This window comes from Carassius gibelio, chromosome B2, assembly GCF_023724105.1.
Source record: "Carassius gibelio isolate Cgi1373 ecotype wild population from Czech Republic chromosome B2, carGib1.2-hapl.c, whole genome shotgun sequence".
NCBI lineage: Eukaryota > Metazoa > Chordata > Actinopteri > Cypriniformes > Cyprinidae > Carassius > Carassius gibelio.
The window spans coordinates 23,032,022-23,042,449 of record NC_068397.1 but is presented as its reverse complement, the minus strand read 5'-3'; the positions used below and the strand labels follow the sequence as shown (position 1 = coordinate 23,042,449).

At 37.7% G+C, this 10,428-nt stretch overlaps 2 protein-coding genes across 6 annotated transcripts in view; one reads left to right on the top strand and one right to left on the bottom strand.

Moving 5' to 3' along the window:
• The first annotated feature begins 1,217 nt into the window (after positions 1–1,217).
• Positions 1,218–6,629, top strand: LOC127950355 (TOX high mobility group box family member 4-A-like). Of its 5 annotated transcripts, none has more exons than XM_052547344.1 (10): positions 1,218–1,514; positions 1,804–1,928; positions 2,067–2,150; positions 2,517–2,822; positions 2,936–3,190; positions 3,275–3,610; positions 4,077–4,157; positions 4,239–4,955; positions 5,544–5,695; positions 5,787–6,629. In XM_052547344.1, the coding sequence occupies exons 2-10, from the start codon at positions 1,824–1,826 to the stop codon at positions 5,842–5,844; spliced, it is 2,094 nt and encodes a 697-aa protein (XP_052403304.1). In that variant the 5' UTR covers positions 1,218–1,514; positions 1,804–1,823; the 3' UTR covers positions 5,845–6,629. The 5 variants fall into 5 exon arrangements, with proteins under 5 accessions (XP_052403304.1, XP_052403303.1, XP_052403305.1 ...); XM_052547343.1 differs by having other exon boundaries at positions 1,218–1,704; XM_052547345.1 differs by having other exon boundaries at positions 1,218–1,928; positions 5,787–5,847; positions 5,888–6,629.
• A 464-nt stretch (positions 6,630–7,093) lies between these two features.
• LOC127950358 (zinc finger protein 502) overlaps positions 7,094–10,428 on the bottom strand; it is a 4,910-nt gene continuing 1,575 nt past the window's right edge. The window contains exons 2-4 of the mRNA XM_052547348.1: positions 10,239–10,393; positions 9,178–9,259; positions 7,094–8,944 (exon numbers count right to left, since the gene is read on the bottom strand). Of these exons, the coding sequence (XP_052403308.1) occupies positions 8,082–8,944; positions 9,178–9,259; positions 10,239–10,393 (1,100 nt within the window). The 3' untranslated portion in view covers positions 7,094–8,081. The remainder of the gene's footprint in view (positions 8,945–9,177; positions 9,260–10,238; positions 10,394–10,428) is intronic.

Below are 10,428 nucleotides of genomic sequence, written 5' to 3'. Positions count from 1 at the left end.
ATTTAGTTTACACATGCATAAGACATTAAATAACCAATAATTAGAATAAAGTTGGCTAAAGCATTGCAAGACCCAGTAGAGAATAAAAAATCCCAGACATTCAGTATGTGCAGCAGAGTTGATACTTCTTGACCCCTACAGTGCTGGAGGTATGCCACATTTGACTATTTTGTTAACGATCAGTATTTAGTATGAGACAAATAGGTTGCTGTTGTGTGGTGTTTTTTGAGCTCTGTATCTGAAAGTGAATGCTTACTGCAATTTTTCAAAGTATTTCTATAAAGTATACGAACCACTGAGGGACTGGCTGACATGAGTCATTTTAGACACTTCTCAAATAACAATTTACAATTTTATCTATCAGGATGGCTAGTTTTAAAGGGACACCCTAAGTATTATAAAGTTAAACCATGCTTGCTGATGTTTTATCCCTCAAAAATGTCACTTCTAGATAGTGCGGTTCTGCACAAGACTGAACAACAATTGAAAGTTGGAAAATAGAAGAGACTTGAAATTCATTAAAAACGTTGTTACAAATTCACAAGAAAAATACTGCATTTAAATAAAGCATTTTTTAGTTTTTTAGAGAGGATTAATGCATAGCACCTGGTCATGGCGAAAACTGAAAGCTCAACGGAGATCAATCATATAGCTCTATATTCACTTCAAGTAAAAGGAACCGTAATGTCAGAATTTAAAAGGTTTGATGTTATTTTAACCAATGGAAAGTATATGAAGAGGATAAAAAAAAAAAAAAAAAGGATTTTAATGCACATTAGTAATGGGCCAAAAAAAAAAGGTTTTCCTCTAAGAGCACATGGGGCCACAGATAACGGGAATCTTTTTAGAGATGCATTCAAATCACAGGACAATCATTGTCGTATTGTAATCATTTGCGAGTATTGGCTCTTTATAAAAAAAATGGAACAACACCGCTTCAATCTTTAGGAAATATTCGATAAGAGTCCTTCTCAAGTAATCATAAACGACCGTGATTGGTGCACCGTAAACATGGCTGATAAAAGTAACGGCTGTCATGTGACATTGTAGAAGCAGCATAAAAAATAGTTTGTGATGGCTATTGAATTATAAATACATAATGACGACAAATAACACATCTATGGTTTTTACCAGTTGTAAGCAACGTTTTAGCTACATTATATATTTTTTTATTTTTGGCCTGCTCGGAATGCGATTAATCGGATTTGTGAATGCAAACAGACAAACGTAGCAGAGAACCGATCGAATCGGTCCATTTTTAGCACTTTCAGCAACTGTCTGCTAGTGCAACTCTAAATCAGACTTTGTTAATTAACTATGAATATATATTAAGAATATATAGTTTATAGTGCTGTTTAATAAGACGATGGGTATTACGCATCGGAAATAGCAGAAGTCTTTCTCCGCGAGGCCTGTGATATGAATGAAACCTCATGTTGGGTTTAACAGTAGCACATCTGTGAACTAGCACCATTTAGCCAGTTAACGTTAGCTTCTGCTGGCTGGCTGAATTGGTAAGCCTTTATCTAACTTACCGCTCTTGATTAACGGTTTTCTATATACCTATTAAAACAAATCTAGTTATACTTGCGCTGCGTGTTGGATCGCTTGATGAGGTTTATTGGCATTATTTAATCGAGCAACACAGGATATTCTGGACAATACCGAGAACATGGTGCTGCCTTTCTTGGTTCTTTACCTTTGGTGAATAGCATTTTTTTTTCTTAGATGACTTGGCCTGTAGATTTTTTGTTATTTGTTGCTCTTGGGTTGTTACAAGCTCAGCCGGTCCTCTGCTGTCAGGAGATCTTCGTATTATCCTCATGGATTTGAATTTTTACTCTGATCTGTCTGACGGGACTGGTCAACATGTCGAGTCCGAGTTCATGGACAACTCGTCTTACAATGGATATGATCCCGTGAACAAGGTACACCTGGCACCTTTGTTTAGGAAAATATCTTAAGTTTAATTAACTATACATTGTTTATTAATGCAGTGATTTAGTGTATCTTTTAGTGTTTCGTGTGCACGCAGTTGATACACATTTAACCTATTCTTTTTTTAGTTCGCAGGTGGCAATGATTCATACCTGACCATCAGTGGACCTGGTCATCATTGGTCATCTGAGGTAGTGCTACACAAACTTCAAGTAACTGTTCTAAATTCTATAAAATATTCTGAACTCTCTCTCTCTCTCTCTCTGTCTCTCTCTATACATGTGCTGGTCATAAGAATATCATCAAAAAGTTGATTTCATTAATTCCATTCAAAAAGTGAAACTTGTATATTATATTCCTTTTAAATGATATTCTAATTGTATGACCAGCATCTGTATATGTATATTTATAATCAGATTTTTTATTTTATTTTAAAGAATATAGATTTTATACATATGTATATTTCTCTATGTACTGTTTCGGAATTATACACCATTTATATATATATATATATATATATATATATATATATATATATATATATATAATGGTTTCCTTTTATTTTCTTTTTATTGTAGAAAACCTTCCATACACCCTGTCTGGGTGATGAAGAGTTTGAAATCCCACCGATCTCCTTGGATCCAGATTCTGCGCTCACCATTGAGGATGTGGAAGCCCATTTCGGAGAGCTGGCTGAACAGGCTGAGACCTCAAGTGCTTCCGGAGTTGGAAATAGTCTTGCAAGGAATCCAGTGGTAGTGGGGAATGATCCCTCTTTTGCTTCTGCTTTCATGAATCCATCATCTCAGGGCATAGAGCACCTGAGTATGGGTGTGATTAACCAGCCAGGGGGGAGTACACTACTGAGCTCAACTCTGGGTGTGGTAAGCTTTTCTTTTTCTGTCAGTGATCATTTGTTCATTATTTTAGGGTGTAAGTATGGGCATTTGAATTGCTGCCAATCTGGAATAATGTGTAGACTTTACCTTCTTTTAAGGATCTCGGGCATTCAGTTGGCTCCCATTTCAACAGTTCCTCTTCCATGACTATTGATGTTCCAATAAACGACATGAACCACAGTCTCTTAGGACACAGCCAGCTCACCACTATAGACCATTCAGATCTAAGTGCTCAGTTAGGTCTCAGCCTTAGTGGTACAGCCGGTGTGTCAAAGTCTCCTGACCAACTGTTGTCAACCACACCATCCCCTGCTGGCTCATTGCAGGATGAAGACATGGAGGATTTCAGACAAGTGAGTCTTTCAGTTATGGGCTTGATTGGTGGCACATTTTCTTTCTTTGTTCCATCTTGTAACCTCTCCTCATTTGTGCTTTAGAAAACTATGCTGGTGGACCCATCCTCAGCCTCTCTCATGCCCAACTTGACGGGTTCTGCCCAGCTCTCCTCTGCTCCTCCATCTGTGGTGAGGAGGGTGGGTGGTAAGCCGGCCATGGTGCCTCTGACCCCAGCAGACACGGGCACAACACTCGGAGGCAAAAAAGGAAAAAAGAAGAAAGATCCTAATGAACCACAGAAGCCAGTGTCAGCCTATGCTCTGTTCTTCAGAGACACCCAGGCAGCCATTAAAGGCCAGAACCCCAATGCCACATTCGGTGAGGTGTCAAAGATAGTGGCGTCCATGTGGGACAGCCTTGGAGAGGAGCAAAAACAGGTGGAGTATAGTTTCTCAATGGCAAAAAATGCAGTCCATTTAAAATCATCTACACTACCACTCAAGTGGGGCCAGTATTCTTTTGTGTGTGTTAAGAAATTGTTTTTATCAAGGATTTTTATTTATTTTTTTCATCTAGGATGTATTATATTTATTAAAAGTGGCATTAACTACATTTATTATATTACAAAAGTTGTCTATTTCAAGTAAGTCTTACACTGTCATCCATTGGTCAGATAAACTGATTTGATACCATCGACTAATTTATACTTCAGGACAATTACTGAAATGCAGTTAAGTCTTATTAGATTCCAAAGTCATTAAAAATTGTGTAAACACTGTGTGCAAGAAAAAAAACAATGGAATAGCATTGTCCCAAATATTTGTTATTCAGAAGTTTTAAAAGCGGGAATTGTATTTGGATTCCCAATTTTGAGTAATTTAGAGTTTTTCATGAATATTTCAGGTTTACAAAAGGAAAACGGAGGCAGCCAAGAAAGAGTATCTGAAAGCGCTGGCAACTTACAGAGCAAATCAACTCTCAAAAGTAAGTGAATTGTTTCTTGTCTTCCCTCTGTGGGTTTTTGGTTTCGAGTCTTATTTCTTTCTTTTCTTTGTTTCTCATCAGTCATCTACTGAGGTGGAGGATAGCGCTCCTTCTACTCCTCCCTCTGTCCCCTGTCCCGCACCTGTCACTCCTACTCCTGCTGCCCCTGCCCGTCCACGGCTGACGCCCATTCCTGAGCAGAACACTATCACCAACATCTGCGCCTCCAATATCATCCTCGACGGGCCTCAAGTCACTACCCGTTCGCGCACGGGCTCTCTACCACTAGCCATCAGCCAGCCCCCAACTCCCACTGTCACAAAAATCATCATCTCTAAACAGATGCTGCAAGGAGGTTCTCAGATCCACCAGATCCCCACGTCCATGGTGACGGTGATTCCGGCGGCGTTGCGAGCCGTGCAGCCAGCTGCTGCCGGACGTCAGCCTCCACCTCTGCAGCAGATGCAGGGCACCCCACCGCCGCCACGTCTGCAGCAGATGGTACAAACACAAGCCCCGCCTCCGCTTCAGGCCAAGCCCCGTGGAGGGGCAGGAGGGTCCGTGGCTGTCACGGCTACACCACCTCCACCTCTTCAGATAAAGATCGTGCCCGCTTCTTTACACTCCGACCTCTCCACACCGATTATTGTTACTACAGCTACAAGTGCTAATCCGGTTATTGCCTCAACCACCATCTCAGCCTCAGTACATCCCACCCCTGTTGAGGTGCAAGTTGAAGACCCCAAAGAGGAGTTGGTCACTGGAACAGATGAGGCTGTGACGGAGGAACCCGAAGAGGTTTGTTTTTCCCTTAATTAAAGGGATAGTCCACCTAAAATTGAAAATTGTCATATGTTGTTTCAAAGCTTTTTCTGAAACTGTTGTTACCCAACTATGGTTTCTGTGTTTCCTGAAACCATATTTCAAATGAACATTTGCATATAGTGTTGCAAACTTATGTGGTTCCACCACCTGTGCATGGTTTAAACAAACAATTTACAACCGTCTCAGGAAACAGACCGGAGTTGGTTAGTTTCTTCAACGATGCTTCACACTATGTTACTTAGTCAGGATTCAGGAAGTTACCCCTGTATGACCCCTGTATCACACCACTGTATGACTTTGTTTTTTTTTAATATGTTCTATTATGTTCTGAAGAAGAGAAGTGGTCACTGAAGAGTTTCAGTTCCCACTTACAAGCTTTTATTGTATGAACCAAAAATACATTGGAAGTCAAAGGCAACTGAGTTTTTATTTTTGGGTGACTGTTCTTTTACTATTAAGAGCTACTGTAATTGAACTTATTAGTAACAGCCATTAACGAAAAGATTAAAAGATCAAACACAAGTAATGTTCTTCAAATATGTTTTATCCCTTCTTTTTCAGATGGAGATGGAGGTAAGTGTTGCTCCTGAAGCCTCCTCTTCAGCTCCTTCTACAAATCTCTGTGTCCGTGCTGGATGTACAAACCCTGCCGTGGAGAGTCGAGACTGGGATAAAGAGTATTGCAGCAATGAATGTGTGGCAACACACTGCAGGTTTGTTTTTTGTGTGCATGTGCTTGTTTAATGTTTTTTTTTTATGTCCAGATTGCAATGCTAATTTCACTTTTTACTCTCTTAACAATAGGGATATCTTCATGGCCTGGTGTTCAATCAAGAGCCAGAACTCGGCCACCGTCAAATAAATGAGAATCCTCCTGTGTCTGGGTCTTAACATGCCTGGATGAGTCTTTTTATGTGAACACAACAGAATTTTACTGGATTTCTGAGTGAAGGTGTAGTGTTCTTGTTGTAAATAGCTTGGGCATGAAAAAAAAGCAGAGAAAAAAAATCCCTCTGTTGAAAATGTCTTCGTTACAACTGTTGGAGCTAGTAGTGAATATACTTTAAGCCCCAACTTGTTTGTTTTCCCACGCTGAAATTGTCAGAAAAGGACCTATGTGATTGTAGTACTTTATTTGGGCCATATTTTTTTCACTCAGTTTTGGTCGTGATTTATTTTTTATGTGTGATTGTAGTGATTTATGTGAAAGTGGGACACAAAACCTTTGTATTCTTTTTCAAATATAGTAGTTTTATGATTATGATGAAAAATTTGAGTGTTAGTGAATCTCAAGTACCGGTAATACAGTCATTCAGAAATTCTATTATTTCTTTTTTGTTTAATGCAAATTTCTCATGTTGTACAGACAGTATCTTAGATCAGTGTTCAGAGGTGCTCTCATGTCAATTTTTTTTTGCCTTAGTTATGGGGTTTAGCCGATTTTATTTTTTTTTTATTTTTGATTGCGTTACAGAAATTATTCAAGTATTAATAAAAGACAGCCGAAATGGTTTAAGTTTGGTTTAAAATAAAGTGTTTTTAGTACACTATAAAAAGTGTCTTTGTCTACTGATGATTATTCAAAACATATATTCTGATTAAAACAAAATATAGTAGAATTGTTTTTTTTTTTCATCTGAGAAAAATCAAGAAAGTGCTTTTTTTTACAAATATTTTTTTTGTGTTAAATATGACACTATTCACAAACTATTTTAATAATTAAACATTCACATAGCCATTGTTTTCTCGTGTCAGTTAATGGTTACATGACCATTAAACAAAATGTAACAAAATATTTTCTTTGTGTGTTTTATTTTGATTATTTTAAATTTTATATTTATAAATTACTTAATAGCATTTTATCAATATTCTTCACGAACCCCAGTTTAGGAACCCTCATCTTAAAAATAAGCGCAAGGTTACGTTGAATGATGGCTGAAAAAGTATTTGAGTGTTCTATCACTTCTATTACTTCAGTAAAATTTCTCAATTGAGATCACTACATCCTGGTCTCGTAACTGAGTGAAGTTGCATTACTCAATAGGAAGAAATTATATTTGGTTGCTCCTTTCAAACATAAAAGAAAAAATATATATAATCAGCCCAGTAAACAAAGCCAAGGTTATTGTTTATTCAAAACGAAACTATATATGTTTGTCAATGGCTATGAGTAATGGAAAAACAAAATATAGTGAAACCATTTCATTTGTTGGCTACAAACTCACAAATCTAAGTTACAACATGATTGTTTTATATCAAACTAAAAACAAGTGATTGACAAAACATATCTCAAAGAAAAACAAAAAACAAAAGAAGAGAGAAATTCAAGTTTATACATTAAAAGAAAAAAAAAAGAAAAAACGTCAATTTATGGTTTAGAGAACAATTTTTGCTTGGTCCAAACAGAGATATCACATTAAATGCAAAAAAGTACATTTAAAAGACAAAAAAGAAAAATGCAAGCAGTATTGTTAAAGCTTTTTTTTTTTTTTTTAGCTTTTTTAAAAATCTGCTTGAAGTGAACAAAGCGTGCTAAGAAAGTGAAGTTTTAAAAATCTCTTAAAAAATGTTTACAAGGTCATATAAAGCCCTGTGAATCCTGCAGCATCCAATCATCTCCAGTGCTCACCCACACATTAACCCTCTTGAATGGGTTCAGACAAGCAAGTTAAAAGGTTCAGGTTGTTAAAAGAGTTATGACAGCAGAAAAACTAATGCTTTGAAAAATAAAGAGTTTAAAACCATCCTAGAACTATGATTTTAATATTTACATCAAGCAAGATTCAGTCATACTTGCATTGGACTGCATGACTGCGCCCTCTAATGCCCGGTATGTGCCACACTCCACACTTAGGGCCAAGATCCTAATGAAGAACAAGAAGGTGGTATAGGATTACTACAGATGAGGTCGGGGGCAAAGATTACAATAGAAGAAAACTGTCTAGAAACATCTGCAACATAACAGAGAAAAAGTGAACACAAAATGAGTTGCCCTGACGTTCTTACTGCCATTGCGTGCTGTATTTACCGGCTGGATACAGTGGTTCTGATGTGAGGTAGAAATATGGCCTTTGGTTTAAGTCACATAACGTTTGTCGGTTATTGAATAGTACGAAAGCTAACTGGGGGCGCGTGAGTGAGCCTGTGTTTCTCAAGGTTCTTGTGGATCCTAAAACCCTTCGAGCATTGATTGCACATGAAGGGCTTTTCACCCGTGTGAAAGCGCAGATGAGCCTTCAAATTGTTTTTGAGACGGAAGCCTTTCCTGCAGTGTGGGCAGACGTGAGGTCTCTCTCCAGTGTGGAAGCGCTCGTGTCTTCGCAAGCTCTTCCTCAGGGCAAATGTCTTTTTACACCTCCTGCACGAATATGGCTTTTCGCCTGTATGAAATCGCTCGTGCCGCTTCAGGATCTTCTTGCGTTTGAACTTCTTGCCGCAGATCTTGCAGGCATAAGCATGTCCGTGTGTGAGAACACCCTGTAGGCGCCAAATGCCATTCCCGCACTCTTTAAAGCAGCACAGCCGACGTCCCGTATGAACACGCTGATGGGTTCGCAGGTCTTTGGGTGTAGAGAAGCATTTTCTGTTGAAACCGTTTGGCCTTTGCACACTTGACAGCATCAGGAGATTCACAAGCTGCACAGAGCAAGGCCGTAACAGTTTGCAATCGAACGGCGTTTGGCTTAGCTGGAAACGCACCTTCTGGGCATTCGCAGCACTGCTGCATGATGCCTGGCTGAGTTCAGTGGCCTCTGCTGAGGTTTTGCTGGACTGCGGAGGTTCTGTGGGAGGTGACTTTCCGACAGATGGCAAAGAACTGACTTCCATAAGGCTGAGGTCCCACTGGCTCATAGTGTCAGTGGAAAGGTCTGCACTGGGAATGCTACCGAAAACAGAGATGAACGGATGAGACTCTGGATCGACTACAGAGTGTGAAGAGGATTCCTCAAGTCCCTGAAGACCTAAAAAGCAAAAAAAGGAGGGTCTCACAAAAATGTATTCATTCTTTACTATTTTTTTTAAATAAAGCATTAAATGACAGGGGCATCAAAGGTTTTTTTTTCCAAATATATTTGAAAGAAAAAATACAATTTATGCATTTAACTCATGTAGTTCAGTATAGTTGGTTAGGTTTTTACCGTAAAACACTTAAATATAAATGATTATGAATCAAGCATGTCTGGTTTCCTCATACCATTTTCCTCAATTGTCTCTGGTGTCTTTAACTCATCTGTCCATGGGACTTCATGAATTAAGCTGTCTTCTCTACCAATCCCCTAAAACAGTATACAATACATGTGACTTGGTCAGTAAGGCAAAAGAAACAGAAGTTACAAAGTTAACATACTACAACAAATTGCAATATTTTTCCATTTGCATTTACATTAGATTAATCCATTTTACCCAATGTCATGGTTTTGTAAGGGAATTGCAGGAGGTTCGTGAGATTATGAAAAACTTTTAGTAAATTACATTCAATATAAAGCATAAAATAAATTGGATTGCACAATAATCACAATACAGCTTTTATGTAACTTAAATTAAAGTCTTTGACTTAATTCTATAACTGTATGGTCTTACATAGTTAGTTGGTTTCAGAGTAAAGCACAGATAAACCGTAATCAAGTGTTTTCAGAGTCTCGGTTCAAATTAAATGCAGTGAACTTAATGAGTTTAATTTATAGATTTGGAAATGCAAAGTGTGCTAGGTTTACTTAATATACACACTCCCAACGTATTTTCCAACATTTTTATAGAGAGAAGTTTAAAGCATGTCACCAGTATTTTGACAAAATAAAAGCATGATAATTTAAAATGGTGAATAACCTAATGGTTTTAATGTTTTAAATTGAAGAATTTAAGATAGATATTAGTCCTAAAAATTGTAGTTTAAAACAAAATATTTTAATTATTATAAAATAAAAATCTATTTTACAGCACCCATGTCATTTATAACAGTAATGTTTCAGTCTTCATTTTTAGAATTAGCTACACTAATAATAATAATAACAACAATTAGTAATAATAATAGCAATGATAATAACAAGTCTGAATGTTTGGACTGAGACTCGTAATACACCTTAAAAGTGCTCAGAGTCAACTTTAAAGTCCTGTCATTTAAAGTCCAAACTTCATTGATAATTTAAATTTTAATTTCAGGTCTGAAATCTAAAATGTGTAATGAATATTATTTAATCAAAGTCAAACATTTCATTTACACCTGATAAGATAATGTAAAAAATCAGTGCCACCTACAGTTTCTTTGAAGATAGTGCATGGAAGGTCAACCATGCATTGCAAATCCACAGCTTCTGGAGACTCCTTGCAGAGAGCTTCAGAGGGAGAAAGCCCCTCCTCTCCTCTGGATTCCTGCAGACAAATCTTGTCTCTCTCAGTGGGCATGCACTGATCTGAATGGGTTTTGGGGATGGGAAAGAATACAATG